At 35.1% G+C, this 23646-nt stretch overlaps 1 protein-coding gene across 1 annotated transcript in view; it reads left to right on the top strand.

Annotated features, from left to right (window-relative positions):
- The window catches only part of LOC131946101 (filamin A-interacting protein 1-like), a 27323-nt gene extending 3677 nt beyond the window's left edge, over window positions 1-23646 (top strand). The window contains exons 3-9 of the mRNA XM_059306743.1: window positions 426-552; window positions 1170-1295; window positions 1499-1980; window positions 2202-2306; window positions 2538-2592; window positions 21698-21789; window positions 23620-23646. Coding sequence (XP_059162726.1) covers window positions 426-552; window positions 1170-1295; window positions 1499-1980; window positions 2202-2306; window positions 2538-2592; window positions 21698-21789; window positions 23620-23646 — 1014 coding nt within the window. The remainder of the gene's footprint in view (window positions 1-425; window positions 553-1169; window positions 1296-1498; window positions 1981-2201; window positions 2307-2537; window positions 2593-21697; window positions 21790-23619) is intronic.

Genomic DNA, 23646 nt, shown 5'->3' with positions numbered 1-23646 from the left:
AAATACTAATAATCTTAATACAAAATAAAATATTTGAAATCAAAAAAATGTTAGTGGCTCTTTAAAACCAGGGAAATTTTGAAAATTGTAACTTTTGGCTCTTCCGCTTCAAAAGGTTGCCGATTAGAATCTAATACATTTAGTCAAACTTTCTTCTATCCCCGCGGCAACGCGCGGGGGACGGGTACGCTAGTATATATATATATATATATATATATATATATATATATATATATATATATATATATATATATATATATATATATATATATAAAGAGAAATTAAAACTTATTATACTTATTAATATTTGAAAACCAACAAAGTAACATTTAGACGGTAGTAAGTGTTTAAGTTTGACATTTTCTCATAAAACAGCCATACAAAACCTGGCCAGGTGAAATAATGTTTATAATTGTGATCACCAGGTTGTTACAAAAAGTAAGGCGTGGCTAGAAGAAAAAACTGACCAATCATCTGTCAGCTACATCGAGCTATCACAAGAACTGGACACAGCAGCCACGGCCTTGTTGGATGTGACGTCACATATTTCTGGTCAGTTTTTTAATTCACTTTATAATTTAAAATATCTAAGCCTGCTGTCATGTAGCCTAAAAGTTTTGTTTAAGGAAAATGCAAAGAATCTTACAATTTACCTTATAGAAATGGGACATACTATTGTTAAGGGATTTATTTTCACTCTGGATTCACTATTACACTACGTTTTATTTTCTTAGAGATTGACATATAGGAACAAACTAACACGTAATTAACATTTATAATTTTTTATTTACTCATAAAGAGAGTTAGGTAGCAATAACTTAATAGAATGTTATAAGATTTTTCTTTAAACGCTTTGGTTACAAATCAATGTTACACTTTCAATTTATAAATTGGATATTCACTTCTTAGTTCAATTGAAAATAAATTATTTTGTAAATCAATTTAAAATAAATTAGTATGTAAATATGTAGACCTGGAAAATTTAACAGAAGGAAGAGATTAGATGTTTAAGCGAATTATAATTTCAATAAAATTTGGTTTCCTAAATTTGAAAAAAATATATAGTAAAAATTAAAACACTTTGTAGCATACTAGAAATATTGTATGTACAATTAAACATTATCCCTTAAACTGTAACAAAAATAAAATTCTAAACTTTAATCCACCAGATGAAGACAACAAGGATGTCAACAAACCAACGCCATCTTTACCACAGCCTGACACACAGACAACAGCAACATTTCTAACAGTAGAATCACCAAGACAACTCAAGACACAAGTTCAACACGCAGCTGGTATGTCTTAGTTTTGTTTGGTATATCAAGTTAAACAGCAGCATACTATAATGTATGAAATGTTAAAACTTGAACATTTTGTTTTATTTTAATTTTTAAAATATTTTATATTAACGTTTCTACGTTTAACGATGTTTTGAGAACCTATTTATCACGGTTCCAGACATTTTAAATTACAAACTTATATTTGCGACTATCCTCAGTTGAAGAACATCCTGGCCTAGAGCGTAGACTCGCCTATATTGAAACAACACTATCTTCACTACTTGACACACAACAAAAGTCTACAGATGACATATCAGAAATAAAACAATGGAGAGACAACTTTGTAACGGAACAGAGTGACATGGGGGTAAACATTGAACAACTGACTAAAAAACAAAAGCAGAATTTTAAAAACCTCAGAAAACAAATGAGTGAGCAAGATAACAAATTAAAGGAGCTGAACGAAGAAATAGAAAATTTAAAAGAAAAAGAATCCAAGTCAAACAAAACACTAAAGAAACTGTCTCTAGATATGAAAGATTATGAAAACAACTTACACAACATAAATAAAGAGAGGCAAGATCACACAGATAAAACTGAGAGTATAACACAAGATATTAAAAGACATTCAAATCAGATAGCTGCTCTACAAGAAGAGAGTTATAAAATCCAGCTTAATTCATCCACTCAAATAGAAAAGGTAAAATTGCTAATTATGTGTGTACACAATTTTACACATACTGGTAAGATAACTTATTTCAAATTTTATAACCTGATTAAATCAAAAGACAACGTATTAACTGTATCAACAGTTATACATTAAATACAATACTAATTTTAAGACACATGTTTTTGATAGTTAAAATGTGCAGTAAAAATAATTAAAATTGCAATGCTTTTATTCAATTTTCTGCTCTTTAGTACATTTTAATGAACAAGCTCCTACAACAAAGGTTGATACCTATTGACAAACTGATTCAAATCTTTAACCAGAAGTTGGAGAAAAAGGAAGATAGAATAATGAAGGTATATAAGAAGTAATTTTATTAAAAATTAAATTGCGACGTTGATAAATCATGCATTAATTATCAACACTATGTAAATAGACAAGTTAATAACATATATTTAAAACAAACACAAGCTTTAAATTTTTTTCTATTCTTACAATATGTATTAGTCAATTAAAATCACTGCATCAATTGTATGTTGTACGAAACTATGGAATTTTTTCATTTGTTTTATAAAATACTATTTTAGCTGGAAAATATTGAAGGTGCTATTTCAAAATTGTCCAAAGATTTGAATCTTATAGGTAAGTTTGCCTTAAACAATTAATTTTAAAAACCTAATCGTTAGCCATACAGACCATAACGTGATGTTCGTTAGCCAGACAGACCCTAACGTGATGTTCGTTAGCCAGACAGACCATAACGTGATGTTCGTTAGCCAGACAGACCATAACGTGATGTTCGTTAGCCAGACAGACCATAACGTGATGTTCGTTAGTCAGACAGACCATAACGTGATGTTCGTTAGACAGAACATAACGTGATGTTCGTTAGCCAGACAGACCATAACGTGATGTTCGTTAGCCAGACAGACCATAGCGTGATGTTCGTTAGCCAGACAGACCATAACGTGATGTTCGTTAGCCAGACAGAACATAACGTGATGTTCGTTAGCCAGACAGACCATAACGTGATGTTCGTTAGCCAGACAGACCATAACGTGATGTTCGTTAGCCAGACGGACCATAACGTGATAAAGAATGGAACATTTCACTCACCCATAGTGCCAGTCTCTAGACCCGTGGGTTTCCGTCAGGTGTTTGTTTTCTCACCTGGTACATTACACCACCTGGTACATTACACCACCTGGTACATTACACCACCTGGTACATTACACCACCTGGTACATTACACCACCTGGTATGTCGGGGGTCGACCTACAGCGGTCTACCACAGTACCGTTCGATATTTACTGAGTTGCAGTTTAAGTAAACTAATTTCAAATAACGTCACGTCATCCCTTTATATTTCTTATATTAAGACGATGCCCCATTAGAGACAGGGATTGAATCTATAATAAAATAATAACTTAAAAACATTGATAATTGTCACATTTCAAACATTTTAATATCTCATTAATTGACTGCAACCTGAAATGAAAAATACAAAAGGTGAATTATGCAGCTCTTGTTATCGGTCATTATTAAAAACAACAGAAGAACTGTAGTTCTATTAATTTTTGTTTCGATAGATAAACCATATACATTTAAACTACTTGACTGGTCAATTGCCGATAGCAACAAATGCCCGAATTGACACCTGCCCGAAGGCCTTTACCCGAAAAATGGTAACATTACAGATTACCAAATAGTCATTCTTAATCAACTTAAATTTGAAATTTGATAATTAAATAAATGTCTAACCAAATTGAAAGGGAACAAAATACTATTTAATATCTTCAAGCAGGCATTATGAATTAATTAGTATTTCCTATATTAAAGAAAGTGTAGGGCCTACATTATTTGCTATCTATAAAACAAGATGAAAATATAATTTTCACTTATCTGATGTTTTTAAATGATTCTCGCTTTCTGTATTAAGTAATAGCTTCAACACATTATCTAAACAAGGTGCATTAAATGAAGATGAAATATAATCGACTACCTTTAGTTTTTAAATTCGCTGCCTAAGGCACTTTATTCAATTGTGAAATAGTCACCACACACGTTAAGCATAACACAATAAATCAAACAAACGCGTCTCTGTTCAATGTAACGAGCAGAGTTTCTTCCCCGAACGAAATGAAATTTATATAATTTATATAAAAAATATATACTTTTAACAGTCTCCACCCCCCCGAAGAAAGTTTACCGCCCCCCCCCCCCCCCGAAGATTTCAAGTGCCCCCCGGAGAAAAAAGTCTGGAAGAAACACTGGTAAAGAGACGCCGCGCCGACTACACCGTGTCATAAACGCTATATAACCGCCGCAGCACGTCGACTAAACAAGGTTTTCAAAACTTGCATCAAGAGAGTATAAAAACACCGCCGCCAACATAGCATTACACTATTAAAGAATAAAGTTTTTTACAGCAATTTCTCAATTTCCAAACATTAAATGTTAAATTTTAAAAGTATACACATTTTTACTTTCTCTCTAATCGTGCAAAAAAGAAAAATCGAGAGTTTTACAAATCTCGACGTTTTACACCTAACTGATACGGAAAAACATAATTTTGCAGTCTTGTCGGTATGCCTGTGTGTCTGTGTGTCTGTGTGTGTGTCTGTGTGTGTAAAACAACCGTTACAGCTAGGTTGATGAAATTTCATATATAAGTATTTTATCAAAATCGTAGATAGTTATAAGTTTTTGAGTGATTTCCGATAACCAGAAGTGGTACTTTTTCTACTTTCAATTTTTCAAAAGCCTATATAACTTGAGTGCTATTTCAGATAGATAAATGAAACTTCACATGTAAGTAAAAGATCTGTATCTCTAGCTTCTGTCAAATTTTGAACAATTTCCGTTAACCGGAAGTACTAATTTACGCTATTTCCGATTTCTCAAAAAATGCATGTGAATTTATAAAGTACTAATAATATTCCGCACTATTATGCACATCTTTATTCGGCGTTCGCTTGGTGCGCAATTCTTTTTTCTATGAGATTCTATTCTATTTTAAAAAGTTTAAGTATTTAAAATGGATTAAAAATCATAACTATATCCCGAGTTCCCATCCCCTGTTGTTTTATATAAGAATATTCATGAAAGTTTAGGGGAGATCACTCTCGATTTATTAAAAAAATATAAACAAATTTGTTTTTTATGCCCTTGAATTGATTAAGAATGTCTATTTGATATTAACAAATGTTCATTCGGATATTTGTCGCATTAGGGAAAGTGTTCATTGGGGAAATCGGCCTTGGGGCAAACGGCAATCGGGAAAGTGTCTTTCAGGAATTTGTCGTAGACCCGGTATTAGCATAACGTATATAACATGTGTTGTACGTTTTGTAACGTTTTAATTGACCTACTAAACTGGTAGTGTCAATACGTAGGAAATAATAACCTAACACCACACAAACTAAAGACAGTACTAAACTAGTGGTCTAGTGTTTCAATTTATGGTCTTTGACAAAGTTATGTAAACATTATGGATTCTAGTGTTTTTTACTTTCTCGTATATACGTAGTATAGAGAAAGTATTGTAATCGTGCAAAAAAAAAAAAAATCGAGATTTTTACAAATCTCGACGTTTTACAGCTCACTGATACGGAAAAACATAATTTTGCAATCTTGTCCGTATGTCTGTGTGTGTGTGTGTGTGTCTGTCTGTGTGTCCGTGTGTAAACACGATAACTTGAGTACCGTTACCGCTAGGTTGTTGAAATTTCATATATAAGTATTTTATCAAAATCGTAGATCCGTATCAACTTTTGAGCGATTTCCGATAACCGGAAGTGGTACTTTTTCTACTTTGAATTTTTCAAAAGCCTATAACTTGAGTACTATTTCAGATAGATAAATGAAATTTCACATGTAAGTAAAAGATCTAATTATCTACCTTCTGTTAAATTTTGAGTAATTTCCGTTGACCAGAAGTAGTAATTTACGCTACTTCCGATTTCTCAAAAAACTAATGTAAATTTTAAAAGTACTAATAATATTGCGCACTATTATGCGCTTTTTTATTTCGCGTTCACTTGGTGTGCAATTAATTTGTCTGCGAGATTCGGGCAAGTGGCATTCGGGCATTTGTCGCATTCGGGCAAGTGGCATTCGGGCATTTGTCGCATTCGGGCAAGTGTCCATTCGGGCATTTGTCGCATTCGGGCAAGTGTCCATTCGGGCATTTGTCGCATTCGGGCAAGTGTCCATTCGGGCGTTTGTCGCATTCGGGCAAGTGTCCATTCGGGAAATCGGCCTTCGGGCAAACGGCATTCGGGCAAGTGTCTTTCGGGAAAACGTCCGGCTCCCAACAGCAGCTGTCTTGAACTTTATTTTTGGATGGACACAGGCTATGGAAGAAAATGCAGAAATAAAAGAAGGCTGAATGCAGTTATAGCGTGAAATAAAGCGCATAGCACCTATTAATACTAATAGTTTCGCTGTCTGTGTATCTATCTATCTATCTATCTGTCTGACAAAAACGCTCTAGAGAAAACACAAGCAAAAATTCTATCTGACAAGAACGCTATAGAGAAAACACAAGCAATTTAAAAACTCTCACAGTGAAACGAAAGACGAGGTATGACGTCATATAGTAGAAAATAATATCAAGCCGGGGAGTGCACACAGTAATATGACGTCATTGATTCTCGAGTAAACATTGAATACAAAGGCAATTTTGTCTAATCTAAGTGGTTTGCGTGAAGAGTTTCTTTCATACAATTCTTCGGGTAGGGGCGAAGCCCCACCCCCGCGTAAGAACGTCTGAGCCCCCCCCCCCCCCCTCCCCAACTCAAAAGAAATTTCTTCATCGATACTCTATAATAAAATTACCGCCTAATTAATGTGTCTAATCTAAAAAGTGGTTTTCTTGCAATTTCTTTAATGCAATTCTTCGGGTAGTGGCTAAGCTCGACACCAGTGTTTCTTTCAGACTTTTTCCTCCCCGGAGAGGGGTGGGGGTACTTAAAATTTTCGGGGGCGGGGGTAGAATTTTCGGGGAGGGGGCGGACACTGGAAAAAGTATATAATTATATTTCGTTGAATGGGACGGTAGACATGTTTTTTTGGGGGGTGGGGGGGTAGGGGTGGGGGGGGGGGTTGGGGGGGGTTTAGTTTAGAGAAAAGAGACAGCACTATCAGCCTAGCGCCCGTTGTATCCTTCCTCAACGAGACATGTTTTTTGGGGGGTGGGAGGGGGGGGGGGTGGGGGTGGGGGGGTGGTGTGTGTGTGAAACTTCATTTGTTGGGGAAGTAGTTGTACACCAGTCTTGTCTATAATAATAGTTTCGCTGTCTGTCTATCTATCTATCTATCTGTCTGACAAGAACGCTCTAGAGAAAACATAAGCAAAAATTCTATCTGACAAGAACGCTCTAGAGAAAACACAAGGAAATTAAAAACTTGCACAGTGAAACGAAAACGAAGTATGACGTCGACACATTTAGCATAGAGTTGAAAATAATCTCAAGGCGGAAAGTGCACACAGTAATATAATGACGTCATTGATTATCGCGTAAACATTGAATAAAAAGGAAATGTTGTCTAATCTAAATGGTTTGCGTGAAGAGTTTTTTGCATACAATTCTTCGGGTAGGGGCGAAGCCCCACCCCCCGCGTAAGAACGTCTGAGCCCCCCCCACCCCTCCCCAACTCAAAAGAAATTTCTTCATCGATACTCTATAATAAAATTACCGCCTAATTAATGTGTCAAATCTAAAAAGTGGTTTTCTTGCAATTTCTTTAATGCAATTCTTCGGGTAGTGGCTAAGCGCGACACCAGTGTTTCTTTCAGACTTTTTCCTCCCCGGAGAGGGGTGGGGGTACTTGAAATTTTCGGGGGCGGGGGTAGAATTTTCGGGGAGGGGGCGGACACTGGAAAAAGTATATAATTATATTTCGTTGAATGGGACGGTAGACATGTTTTTTTGGGGGTGGGGGTGGGGGGTGGGGGTGGGGTGGGGGTGGGGGGTGGGGGTGGGGTGGGGGTGGGTGGGGTTGGGGTTGGGGGGTGGTGTGTGGGGTGGGTGTGGGTGGGAGGGGTGGGGGTGGGGGGTGGTGTGTGGGGGTGGGTGGGTTGGTTTTAGTTTAGAGAAAAGAGACAGCACTATCAACCTAGCGCCCGGTGTATCCTTCCTCAACGGGCCATTTTTCTCGTTTAGTAATAATAATCAATATAAGTAAGCTGAATTCACGAAGCCATTTTCTCATGTAATCAAACTCTATCAATAACCAAAACTGTAGACAACTTTACACGACACCTAGTAACACACACAATCTGTTGAAGACATCATGACTCTGCTCTAGAAGGAAACAACACATATAAATCTAGACCAAGCACTGACTACACAGTTATTATCTAAATCACTGAAACAGGAGAAAGGTTTATTTGTTTACACAAGAACACAATTTTATAATCTAACAATACTGAACCCACTCCCAGCATGAAGCATGGCTTCACGCAATTATCTAAAACAATAAAACAGGAGAAATATTTATTTGTTTACATAAGAACACTAAGTCACAATCTAACAATACTGAACCCACTGTCCTGCATCTGATTCATGCACCTTAAAGTTAAGTGTCTCTCTTTTCTTCATGGCAACAACTGTTGAGCCACAAGCAGAGAAAAAAGCAAACTTTACACAAATTTGCTTTTGCAATTCGTTATCTCCCTTTAAAACACTAACTGTAATTTGTTTATCTTCACGCCCCTGTAAAGTTACAATAACAAGATAGTCACCATCATCTGGTGCTACAAGTTTTTATGTTGTCTGATTAAATTGATAGCCATTAGGTTCCCACACAAGTTGAAAAGTAGAAATAATTGATCCAGCAGTTACCGGTGTGTTGTCTATGTAGATGTCACAGATGTAAGGCTTACACTCGATGGCCTCTGTTGATAGATGATATTAGTCATGTAATCTTTAACCATGTGTGAGTCCACATGTGTATCTGTGTGGCTTGAATAGGCGGCTTGTGTGTGTGATAAATGGTCATTATTAAAATATTTTTAAAAACACATTTATTAATACCTCTGCATGTAGCCTAAAGTGCACATGACACTAAACAGACGACTTTAGTTATAATACATGAACGTAAGCCTATAAATGTACTGCCGGTTGGGTACTGGTGGATGTGATATTTTGTTTTACAACACGCCCAGTACAAGAAAACCACAGAGAAAAGGGTGTGATCGGGCTCCCAGTGTTCCCCAGCCACTATCTCAGCACCAGGCATCTGTTGAGTGGCGTCATGCACAGAGGGTCAGGGATCTGTTGAGTGGCGTCCTGCACAAAGGGTCAGGGATACTACCTGATGCCCTTAATAACATACTTTAAAGGTAACTATCACACACGTCGGGAGTAGCTGCGATTTAGTCCTGCACCAAATTGATGCAAGACCTGATTACAATATAATTTGATATCAAATTTAAATAAACATTTACCTGAGAGATACTTCCATAGACTAACAACAACAAAATAATTTTAAACTAGTGTATTATAACAACTCCTTTAAATTTAAACAGTTAATAACTGTTTAGACGACAATAGTTTCAACACCTATTAAGCTAATATTTGTTCTTAATTTCAGAAACCCCTCTCATCAGTTTGAGATACCTTGGTGTCTGTTACACCAGGTGTCTTGTGTTGTACAACTGTCTTAGTAGACTGCATGTTGTATTCTGTAAAAATATGGTTTGGTCTAAAGATGGGCTATTTTAAACTTATAAAAAGTATTTCGTTGGTAAGAATATATAATTTAATTTAGTAAGGTTGAACATATCAATGTAGCTGCCAATTCTAAAAGCAAGATACAAATGTTCAGTTTACCAGCTATAATATCTACATGTTCTATCTATGTAGCATTCGCGCATGTTACCATGGCAACTACATCTTTAAATGTCATTTCAGTGTCAGACGTTTTATACATTCAGTTCCTGGTTTTAGTTCGAATTAATTAATTAGCGTAAGTACAGTGGCGTAGCGAGGTAGGGTGTCATCCGGTGCGGCACTTAATGGCCACCCCCCCCCCCCTCAGAGGCGTTGCGACCCTACCCGGGGACAAAACTTTCAAACTTTCGATTTGCACCCCCCCCCCCCTCAAACTTTCGATTTGCACCCCCCCCCCCCGCCAAACTTTCGATTTGCACCCCCCCCCCCCCTCAAGTTTTTCTCTATATATTTTGCTATTTTTTGCCTTGGTGTCACTCCCCTAAATGGTGTCACCCGGTGCGGTCCGCACCCCCCCCTCGCTACGCCCCTGCATAAGTAGAATAGTGGGTAAATAGTTTTCTTAGATAGATACATTAATTAGTAATTAAGTTAAAATAACCGCTCTTAACGTTAGCAATGACGATAACCATACAAGAACATACAGAGTTATTTAAAATACAGTTGTATAATTCCCATAAGTTCGATTTAGAATTTTAGAAAGTATTTTTAAAAATAATTAGATAATAATTTGACGTACCTGTGTGACTTAGTCACTGAAAGTATTAAGTAGATCAGGGGTCTCCAAACTTTTCAGACCGAGGGCCGCATTGACTATCAAATATAAGTTCGGGGGCCAGAGTTTCTTCAAGGCATATCTTCGGTGTTATGGAGGCCCCCCCCCCCCAAAAAAAAAACCTCCACCGCCCCCCCCCCCCCAACAAAATATAGTCTATATAGAAATATATACACATTTCAAGTGCCGCACCCCCCCCCCCAGAGAAAAAAAAATCTGAAAGAAACACTGTCGGGGACCGACAACACACTCGAGGTCCAAGTTTGCTCTCAAATTATTCTTCACGTATTCTATATCTATGGTTGAGCCCATGTGACCTTATTAAATTCGCCATCTTCATCACATGATTCAGCACATCGCTAATGTCCATATATTTAGCACTTAAAGCTTGCTGATGAATAATAGAGTGCAGGAGCATTGGTTGTAGAATATTTTTCTCATTCGCTTGTCCAACCAAGACTTTTTTTTATGCCACTAATGTACTTTTCCCCATCAACAGTCAGGTAACTGAGGTTAGTCCAGTCCAAGTTATAATCAGCAAATGTTTTCTTTAACTCATTGAATATATCCTCTCCGGTAACAGTGAAATACATGTTATGTAGGAAATCCAGCTCTTGTGTTATGTTCATGTCTACATCCACACCCCTAATGAACACAAGCAGTTGAGAGGTGGAACAACTGTCTAGCAACTCATCCATTGCAATAAAAAAAATAGTGAAACGTGCTTGCATTTTTCACTATTTGAGTCACCAATGTCTGCAACACGGTGTGCAAAAGTATATTGCACCCATAGCTCATAGCTACATTTTCAAATTGTTTTGAATTTTCTGGGCAAAGTTCCTCAGCCACCTCTAGCAGACATTTTTTTCCCTGGACAAAAAGATCTCCGCGGGCCGTATGAGTGGACTTTGCGGGCCGCATACGGCCCGCGGGCCGTAGTTTGGAGACCCCTGATGTAGATGAACATGCATCTTCTCTAACAGTTCCAACAAAATGTTCAAAGATTCATGGGTGGGGCTGTACTCAGACATCTACATGTAAGTTATAGATAGGCTAAATAAATGTTCATTTGAAAGTAACATCTACATGTAAGTAATAAATAGGCTAAATAAATGTTCATTTTAAAGTAACATCTACATGTAAGTAATAAATAGGCTAAATAAGGCTTCATTTTAAAATTACAGTGGCGTTGCTAGTGGAGGGTGGGTGGAGAGGCCGCACAGGGCGCCGAAATTAATGGGGCGTCAAATCGGGTAGAAAGCATTGATAGCTGAGGTATTGAAATGCACACACCAAAAAAAAGTAGTGACTTGTTTAAAGCGTACCAACCTTTTCAACTGGTGCTGCGGTGCAGAGGCGTAGCTAGGGGAGGGCGGGGAGGGTGGCCGCCCCGGGCGCCGACCCTACGGGGGGCGCCAAAAGGGATAGAAAAAAAATTAAAAGCTCATTTTAAGCTGCAGTTTTGATTAATAAACAGTCAAAGTAAAGAAATTTAACGACTGAGAGCCTTTGCATACTGATTTAACTGCTTTCTACCTTGATTGTGTAACTGTAAAACGTATATCTTTAAGAAACCGTGACCGGAAAAAAACGCTTTCCAGCTTTCCTAGATGGGGGGGGGGCGCTTTTTCGAAGACTAAAATCGGAAAAATATCACACCGGATTAAGGAATAAATAACCGATATCACTCAGAAAAGAAACCCATTGAACTAAAGCGTATTTTACGATTGTGTAACATAAAAAAGAGTTAGTGACGTTTAAAATTCCGCTCTACCATTTTTGTCCAAGATGGTGGTGTGCCTTTTCACCAAAAAAAAAAAACCGCAGGATTTGTACTGGATCGGTTGCTAGATAACTCTTTTAACACTCAGAATAGAAATCAATTGTATTAACTTATTAACACTTAATATACGATTTCACTACCCAGTTTTGCTAAGTAATAACGCGACTAGTTCTTTGTACGATTCTTACGGTTCTCTCAACTTGATCGTGAGAGATCAGATACTTTTACTTGATTGCATTACATCTTGCCTGGATCACTGCATTAAAGAGAAATAAATATCACGGATTCTTGTATCGCTATCCGATCAGTAAAATAGCAGACTGTCGGAGCGGATGGATGGGAAGCGACACTCTTTGCCGAAATGTTATGAGAGAAGAAAATTAGTATATTGTACTGATTATTACTTTGTTTAACCTAACTGATAATTCTAAATTGCAATATTGGCCTACTATTATCGAAATTGTTCTAAAGACACGACCAAAAGTAGACCAAATAAGGCTTGCACCTTCTACAAAATACACTCTAAAGCAGTGGTTCTTAACTTTTTGGAGTACCGAACCCCACCAGTTTCATATGCGCAATCACCGAACCCTTCTTATAGTTGTATCGTCCACACTGACAAAATCCGATCGTGAATCATTTGAGTCGGCTGTGTGTCTTGACCTCCGCGGAAGCCCTAAGACTGAATTACCAAACCTCTCGGGTTCGATGGAGCCCACTGTTCTAAGCTCTTTTGATTTTCTACTTTTTATTCGTTTCGGCATCTTAATGGGAATTTAATTGGCGTCCAGTGAAGTTTTAGGGAACGACAATAAGCGTAATTGTTAATTTTTTTTCCTGACTGTCGCACACACAAACACACACGCAATATATATATATATATATATATATATATATATATATATATATATATATATATATATATATATATATATATATATATATATATATATATATATATATATATATATATGGGGGGCGCCAAACTGAAAGTTCGCCCCGGGCGCCGGGAGGGGTCGCTACGCCTCTGCTGCGGTGGGGGAGGGGGAGGGGGGGAGAGGGGGGTTATTTTTCACTAACATCAATAATTATGATTTTAGAGTTAGGGGGAGAAATAGATAGTTCGCCCCGACGCCGGCTTGGGTCGCGACGCCTCTGATAGCAAATGACTGCAGATTCAATAGTCCCAGTTAAATTTTAAACTGCAAGACAAAATGTGACTTAAATCAGGGGTCTCCAAACTACGGCCCGCGGGCCGAATGCGGCCCGCTATGTCCTCTCATCCGGCCCGCGGAGATCTTTTTGTCCACAGAAAAGACGTTAGTTGGGTGATGGCTGAGGAACTTTGCCCAGAAAAATCAAAGACATGCCTGGTAGAAACTGGCCCCCGAACTGAAATTTAATAGTCAATGCGGCCCTCGGACTGAAAAGTTTGGAGACCCCTGACTTAAATGATGTTTTTTACTTTCAGCTCAAGCTTGCATATGACAAATCGTGCTTCAATTTTGCATTTTAACTTAACCCACGTTAGTGGCTGTGTAAATAATTAAAACGATGTGTTTGAGATCTACAATTATTTACTTACATTTAGATCGAAAGTTGTTGATGATATAGATTTCTTGTTGTAGCTGATCTACACGTAGTTAAATCATCACTACAAGAGAGATAACTCTAATAATATCAACGCGATCGGGAAAACCCGCTATTATTTAACGGAGGAAGTTCAACTACTCTACACAATTCTGGTCCTTTGATTCGCCCCACAACACGACTAGCACTACTTGAGGTACTTCTATTCTTTAGTCTATTTAATCTGTTTAAAAATAGCATTTACTTTTAGTGTAACCAAACAACCTAAAAATAATGAATTTTAAACAAATTAAAAAGCACTTCTACTTCTTTAATTCTAACTCAGTTATTATATTGTCTTAAGTATAAGTTTTGATATTACATTATTTCCATAAAATATACTAATTAATTGAAAAGTATGTAGACTGTTTTATAAAAAGATGTATTTTATTACTGTAGGTTTAGGCAATTCACATATAAATTATGAAATAGTTCATCACAACGCTGGATAGATAATGAAAGTGAAAATTGGAAATACCCAGGTGTATAATTTTAGCAAGCAGAAATTACATAAGTGAAGCCAAGGAAAACTATCGCATTTTTTCTAATATGTACTACATAATTACCTGTGACTTTAGTATTCAGATCTATAAAAGCTATAACAATACTTAAAGTAGTTTTCATTTAATTGTGGATTGCCAGTTATAGTTTAATAATTTAGGACAACAACTTAGTCTTGGTAGTTTTATGACTCATTTATTAGATTTTATTTCATTGTTATAATTAACTCTTTATTTACTGAATTAATTTCTGGATGAAATATTTTTCTTCAACAATAAATTATTATATTGTTTTGGTACACTAAACTTATCCGTGACTCAAGGAAGATTATAAATATATAAATGATTTTAAAGATTAACTTGAACTTAAAATAATAACTAAAGTGCTAGGCTTACTTATAAGTACCTTCAGTAGCTAAGGGATTTAACTCTGACGGATGAGCGCAGAGGATTAAGATTTAGTCATTAAAAAAATACGTTATGCTAAGAGTAACTCCACCATCAGATCCTATTCAAGAATACTTTACGATATGGTCATCTACATATTGACGGATATTGATGACAAATGCACTGGACTAACTATTTTAATGAGCAGTTATTACTTTGCTTTAATTATCCCCCCTACGGAACTAAAATTTCCAGGGGGGGGGGGGACACTGTTAAAAGTATATATATTTTCGATATTTCGTTAGGGGGGGGGCGGTAGACTATCTTCGGGAGGGGGGTACCTTGAAGAAACACTTCTTCTTCTTCGCTCTTAATATTTAGTGTTGACAGGGATAGAGCCTTATCTGCCAGAAGAAACACTGCTTTAGATTTGTTTAGTGATGATGACAGAGTTAACATATTTTTAAGATTTAGTGTTATTAACATTTAGATGCCTTCAAGAATTCAGGTCAAGCGTGTTACAGAGCGCAAGAAATATTTGGAAGAACAGATACACGTTCTGGAACCTGTTTTGGAAAATATGAAAAATGTAAGTCATTACAAACTAAAAAGTCTTCGTTATACTTAAAATGTAAAAATCATTTTATTCACGATAATGTAGGTTTAGCGTTTTTCGAAGTGCATGTGTTAAAAAACACAGAACAACAACACGTGTTTAGGAATAAAGCTCTGCCACACGTGACCAATTGACAATTATGTTGTTGTTTGCTTTAACCAGGTTGTTGCAAAAAGTAAGGCGTGGCTAGAAGAAAAAACTGACCAATCATCTGTCAGCTACATCGAGCTATCACAAGAACTGGACAGAGCAGCCACGGCCTTGTTGGATGTGACGTCACATATTTTATGTCAGTACTCTAATACCTAATAGTTTTTATAATTTAAAATCTCAAAGTCTGTGATCACAAAGCCTGTTTTTTACGCATCCACATGTTCCAAATGAATAAATGCGACAAAATTGATTTTTAGTTTAGTTGCAGATATTGCAAAATCTATGTAAAAAGGAAATAATTTCACAGTCCACTCATATGCTATCAGTTTTACTTTATGTAAAATTGATATCCCCTTATTCTGTCTTGTAAATCCTAAAAAAAATTGCGTAATATTATTCATCCTAAGAAAAGGTTGAAAAGCAGTGGTGGAACTAGTCAAAATAAGGCTCCGATGCAAAAAGATTTTTGCCCCCCCCATCCCCCATATATATATATATATATATATATATATATATATATATATATATATATATATATATATATATATATATATATATATATATATATATATATATATATATATACTAGGCATACTGCTTAGCTTCGCTTAGGTTTTCAAAAACATTTGAGAATTTGAATACTTAATTATTTAGTGACGGCTGAGGTGTGAAGTGCTTAAATTTAAACAGTAATGCTAATTTTGGAGAAAATGTTGTTGTTCTCTGTTGCTTAAAGTCAATTGTCATAGAAAATATTGGAAAGTTCGAAATGTATGACTAAAATGGAACTAGATTACAGAGGTTCCATGAACAGTATATTTCATAATTTATATTACATTGACTTTTAAAATTAATTCACTTATTTAATTAGGATACGTACCTTAATTAACAACTTAATTTTTTACTGAAACGAATGCTATACTTCGTCATTTTCTGTTTATGTTTAAAATAGTATACACTTGCTTGAAAAATAAATATTTTTAAAAAGTTACCTCCCTTTAAAATTGAACGAATGACTTATGTCTTTGTTTACTTTTTTTAAACAAACAGTTGCTATGCTTATATAAGAAAATACGGTATCTGGAAGTATTTAACGACTATAATGGCTTTTTCCAACGGGAATAAAGTTTTCTTGTTACCCTCTAGGGTCGTCTACGACCTCAAATAATATTAAATGGTCATCTTTTAACCCTCGTGGACTCGTCGAGTGCTTTGAGTAAAACCGACAGTTTTCCCTAAAGGTCAAGCCATTTGCATATGAGCATACAAAAAAAAAAATGCCAGACATACTGAGATTAAGGACCCTAAAATCCGCGTTGAAATGACCCTCTGTTTTTCCCATAAAATATAAAGATTTAATAGGGATATACAACTGGTCAGTTTTGACCCCTTTACGAAGTTTTCCCAGATATGCCGAGTTTTTTTGTGACACCCCAAGGCGTTCTCCTACCGCCTCACAAAATTTTAAGGGGGTTCGTCGGACAAAAGTTTTTTTTCGTAATAGAGCTCATACAAAGAGAATTTCTCTCGCGGTCACTTTTTAGCATGTTAAAAATTAGCCAGATGTAAAGACGGTAAGTGCCCTAAAATCCGTTTTGAAATTACCCTCTGTTTTTTCCATAAAATACATCGATAATATAGGAAAATACGACTGGTCAGTTTTTACACATTTCCCGATTTTTTCCCGGACATGGCGAGTTTTTTGTGACACCCCAAGGCGTTCTCCTACCGCCTCACAAAATTTCAAGTGGGGTCTTTGGACGAAAGTTTTTTTTTCGTGATACAGGCCTAGCCCATATAAGGCGCCGGTCAGTTGAAGTCATTTTTTACCCCCTCTTCATGGTTTTTCAGCCAACCGGCACCGGCCCTCGTGTTCTATCGCCCCAAGGCAGACTCATGCCAAAATTGAAGCGTCTGCTGCGCCGGGACATGCCCTATCGAGCACCCGACAACTTTATTTTATATATATATATATATATATATATATATATATATATATATATATATATATATATATATATATATATATATATATATATATATATATATATATATATAAACATTGGAAGCCTGCCTCATTAAATTTTAAGAAATCTATTTCCTGAGTGATTTTAACTATTTCATTACAATGTATTACCACACTGAGACACCAAACCAGACAAAATTAGGCCTAAGCCCAAAATAATTTCGGGCATGAAATAAACGTGTTTTATAATTGTTAGAGTAGCAAAGCAGAGTAGCTTGTCAAAAGAACATAAACACGTAAGCTTTATTTGTGCAATGGTTTCTCGCGTTATGTTAATTTTTATAATTTTTTGGACTTATATTATTAATTTTAAAAGCATTCATTTTATAGATATACGATTCTTTAGTATGTCTTATTTAAATTATACTCAAGAGAATCAATAGCTTTTTAATTTACATAGTACAGAACTATTTAAATGAGCTTTATAAGCACCCCTATTTTAAAGAAGGACAGTAAGTCATGGAAGTGGTGTAAACATTAGCCTATCTTTCAAACCAGCTCTTGAAGATTATAAAAAACAATTCTACGCAACAGTGTGTGTTGGTTACTGTAGAACAATTAGAACTATAGTAGACCTTTTTTTTTTTACAAAACCACCATCAAAGTGCACAAAAAACATCAATGAAAAGAAAATGTATTGTTTTTTTGGTCGGAGTTGGGTCCCCTAAACTTCCTGCACCCAAACCCCGAATTGCTGGGTCTGGTAGCATGATAGTTCCGCCCCTATTAAGAGCCTTAAAGGAATATAGAATGCTGTATGTTTTTTAAAACACCTTTGGTAAAGTAATAATTTAACACATGTTACTTATAAATTCGTTAATTATTCATGTAAAAAAAACCCAGCATATGTAATATATATATATATATATATATATATATATATATATATATATATATATATATATATATATATATATATATATATATATATATATATATATATTATACGTTTAAAAAGACTTTTTTTCTAAACATTTGGCTCATGTTCAAAGTTTTTTTTCATCAGAGTATTCATTAGATTATAGATTAACTAGACTACCCGTTATCTAGTTAGATAACTGTGGGTTTCGGGGGGTCATCCATAAATGACATCACGTCTGTCAGCACTTATCATCCCAAAATAACCAGATCCAACATTCAAAAAAACGTTTTTTATATTTTAAAAACTCTACTAAACTCTACTTCACCTGCCCAGTGCCCCGCCAAGTCTCAGAAATGTTTTTATTAAAAAAAAAACGATTCCGGCCGAGCATGGCTCTGATCACACTATCCCTTCATATGCTGAGAACATAGAAACAGGTGAACTCTACTTCATCTGCCCTGTGCCCCGCGAGGTCCTGATAGTCAACCGTATCATTCACATATAGGCCTTAAGAAAAATTATTCAAAACATTGTTGTAAAAAACAAAATCTTTTAACTATTACTAAAATCATTGTTCTAAACTTTTATAATTAATGTGGTTAATCTACCAATGAATATATCAATACATTACTTAACTGCTTTAAATTAGTTTGTAATTAACAGTGTGTTTAAGAAAGAACAATATTTACCATCCAAAATCTTATTTTACAGCTCTACACATATTGCAGATTCTCCCCAATAACAAATCAAAAAACAAACAAACAAACAAAATGAGTTATCAAACGTCACTATTCAGTCAAACTTAAGCCATTGTTCAAAAACTTAATGTGGTTAATCTACCTATGAATAAATCAATAAATTAATTAACGTCTTTAAATAAATGTGTGATTAACAGTCTGTCTGCAAACAAAAACTGTTCTCTACCTACATGCTATTTTACAGCCCCCCATATAGAGCAGTTTCTTTACCGTACGAAATCAGACAAACAAATAAATATTCAAACATGTAAACAAACTTGAGTTTTAGTAGTATATAGATTATAATTTTAACTAGCTAAACTAGTAAAACATATTGTATACACCACAAAATCATTGTTAACTTTAAATCCCAATCAAGCAGCTGAAGACACCATGCGTGTCAACAAAGTGACGCCATCTTTACCACATTCTGACAGAGAGACAACAGCAACATTTCTAACAGTAGACTCACCAAGACAACTCAAGACACAAGTCACTCATACAGCTGGTATTTCTTAGTTTTGTTTGGTATAACAAGTTAAGTAGCTGCATTATAAGCCGAAAATAATGTTAAAACCTGTACGGCTTGATACTTATTAATTTTAAAAAAGAAAACTAATTTAATTTTGTTGTGTATTCTTTTTTTAAGAACTTACTTTTTTTAAACATTTCATTCCTTTAAAATTATAAACTTATATATTTTACTATTCTCAGTTGAAGAACATCCTGACCTAGAGCGTAGACTCGCCTATCTTGAAACAACACTATCTTCACTATAGGACACACAACACAAGTCTACCGATGACATATCAGAAATAAAACAATGGAGATACAACTTTGTAAAAGAACAGACTGACATGGGGGTAAACATCGAACAACTGACTAAAAAACAAAAACAGAATTTTAAAAACCTCAGAAAACAAATGAGTGAACAAGATAACAAAATAAAGGAGCTGAACAAAGAAATTGAAAGTTTAAAAGAAAAAGAATCCAAGTCAAACAACACACTAGAGAAACTGTCTCTAGATATAAAAGAATATGAAAACAACTTCCACAAAATAAATAAAGAGATGCAAGATCACGCAGATACAACTGATAGTATAACACAAGAAATTAAAAGACATTCAGATCAGATGTCCAACCTACAAGAAGAGAGCTATAAAACCATGCTTAACACATCAACACAATTAGAAAAGGTAAATTGCTAATGACATGTACACAATTTTACACATACTGGCCAGATAACTTATTTCACATTTAATAACCTGATTAAATCAAAACACAACTTTGTAGCTTTATCGCCAGTTATACTTTAATATTATTACTAGATTTAAAACACATGTTTATGTTAGTTTTAATGTGCAATAAAAATAATCAAAATTTAAATGCATTAATTGAATCTTCTGCTCTTTAGCACAGTGTGATGTACACAATACTACAACAAAGATTGATGCCCATTGACAAACTGATTCGAATCTTTAATCAGAACTTTGAAACTAGGGAAGAAAGAAAAACGAGGGTATATGTATAGTGATTTATTAAAAATAAAATTGCGACTTTGATAAATATGTCATTAAATATTTAAACTCTGTTAATAAACCAGTTAATAAGATATGTTTTCTTAAATTAAGCAAGACATTTACAATTATAATTTAAAACATGCTTCAAATTATTTTCTGTTCTTACAATTTGCCATACCAAAGTTAATTTCATTGCAGCAATTGTATGTGCTATGAAACTATGTGACTTCTTTATTCAAATCTATAAAATATATATTTTAGGTGGAAAATATTGAAGATGCCATTTCAAAATTGTTCAAAGATTTCAATCTAATATGTACGTTTTTAAACAAATTATACCACCAGACAGACCATAACGTGAGGTTCGTTAGGAAGACCATAACGTGATGTTCGTTAGCCAGATAGACCATAAAGTGATGTTCGTTAGCAAGACCATAACATGATGCTCGTTAGCCAGACAGACCATAACTTGATGTTCGTTAGCCAGACAGACCATAACGTGATGTTCTTTAGCCAGACAGACCATCACGTGATGTTCGTTAGCCAGACAGACCATAACGTGCTAAAGAATAGAACATTTCACTCACCCATAGAGCCAGTCTCTAGACCCGTGGGTTTCCGTCAGGTGTTTGTTTCCTCACCTGGTACATTACACCACCTGGTATGTCGGGGGTCGACCTACAGCGGTCTACCCTAGTACAGTAAGACATTTACAGAGCTGCCGTTTGTTTTATGCTAGTTACATATTACGTTACGTGATACACACGTACTAAACGTTTAACTAACCTATGGCGGTACTAAACTAATATTTTAAATTTTTACTAAACGTTAAACTAACCTAAGACGATATTAAACTAATATTTGAAATTTGTAGTCTTAGATACAATTATGTAAATGTAATAGATACTGATCATCCACATTTTAATTATTTTTAAAATGTAAATGCACATTGTATGAATCAAATAGTCAGAGCATCTATGAAGTTAAACATGTAAATCTTACATGTTTTCTAATCAACAGAGTCACGTGTAGGTAAAAGATATGCTTGTCATGCGGAGCTTGCTAATAACACACCTGTCAGTATTGGATCAATTATTTCAAGATTTAGTGAAGTACGTGAATATAACGGTCAACATTTTAACCAAACAACAGGAAAATTTGTATCACCACATGATGGTTTATATCTTGTCTGTGTCACTCTAAATGAATGGGGAGATAAACTGATTAGAGTTGGTGTGATGGTTGGAGACATATGGTGTAAAACTATAGAAGTAAAATGTGCCAAAACTAGCGCTGCTGGGTCAGTGGTTGTTGACATGAAGAAAGGTCAAGAACTTTACTTTAAAATGTCTCCCGCAGGGCCAGGCGCAAAGTTATCCGGCTACAGTGGTTTTACTATCGTTAGTTTATAGAAGTACAACACAAAACATTGTGGATGGTAAATTCTCAAAACAATAAAATATGTAACCACCATGTTAAACACACGCTAACAACTTACTATGTTTGTAGACTACATGTCTACACAAACTTGAGTAATTTATATGTTATTTGTTTAGTTATCGTTTGGGAGTTCTAGGTTTTTTAACGTGCTCACCAATAATTTGTCTTACTTCATGACATCGAACTCATATCTCTAACTCTATAGACTATAAGATAGCTATGTTTATATAATTTTTATACTTCTCTGTATGTGAGACTTGGTGTATAGTCAAAATCATATAATTCAATGTTCGTATGTTTATTGTGTTAAAAATAAACGTGTATCTGGCACTACATGATTATGAACTATTTTAAAAAAACGTATTGTGTATTAAAAACATTATTTTGTTATAAATTTGTTAAGGCATTTTTTTATTATACTGCAAGGAACTGTTGTCATTTTGATCACTACTGCCTTTAATTTGAAAACAAGTTAATTAAAAAGTCTAATGACATTTAAGCGCAATTTCCTCATGTTATCTAAAAATAGCTCTGTCGTAGCGTAAATCAAGAGCAGGGCTAGTAAAACTATTGGTTAAAATACATGTTTTATTTACAATAGAGTTACATGACTAAAAGCCATTGCGCGCCTAGCTACTGAACGTGATGACGCAGCCATTGAACGTGATGGCGCAGCTATTGAACGTGTGGTTGGATAAAAATGCCTACTAATTCGGTCCAAATTTTAATTAATTCAAAATATGTTTTGTGACCGAACGAAAGGATATTTTTGAAACCTTTCTTCGGCAATATTGTTCTAACTAATGGCAGAAATCGATTGGTACATGTTTCAAGTCGCTAAGTGGTCTGGTTGCCGAGATATGGGCCAAAAACTGCATTTTTTGAGGTTTTTTGGCTTTTCCGGGAAATCCATGAAAGAAACCCGGAATTTTTATGGCCTAAGTTCATCCTCGTAACTTGTTTAACATAATTGCTTTTGGAACTAGTCCTCGATATTGCTTCGTTGAGGAGGAGATACGACTTAAAGCTGCGGACACACATTCATACATTCATCCATCCATTCATCCATCCAGAAATGACGGGTTAATAAACGCAATTGTCCAGAATGGAAATTGCGCTAAAAAAATGTTTCCGTATTAGAATCCTTTTGTTTTTGTTTGTATTTAGTAACATTGTGTCTGTAAATTAACATGCTAAACACACACACTTATTAAAACATCTATTTAGCTATCAAGTATATATATATATATATATATATATATATATATATATATATATATATATATGTGTGTGTGTGTGTGTATTCATTTATATGTATTTGTATGTATAAATATGTTAGCACACAGCCTTGCATCGCAAAACCAAATAGCTCAGCTGAAGTGAAAATCAAGTCTTCAGCCAAATGTTTACAATCATTAAATTTTCTCTCATCTGTCTACTTTAGTTGAGCCTTGCATCAAATATAAATCATTTTTATATGTTCATTTTAATTTTAAAATTAGTACTATACCAATTTAGAGAATCAATAG

Source organism: Physella acuta, unplaced genomic scaffold (genome assembly GCF_028476545.2).
Source record: "Physella acuta isolate Inbredline_101_S28 unplaced genomic scaffold, ASM2847654v3 ptg000544l, whole genome shotgun sequence".
Classification (NCBI taxonomy): domain Eukaryota; kingdom Metazoa; phylum Mollusca; class Gastropoda; family Physidae; genus Physella; species Physella acuta.
The sequence above is the reverse complement of the archived record's forward strand: the minus strand, read 5'-3'. Positions and strand labels throughout refer to the sequence as shown.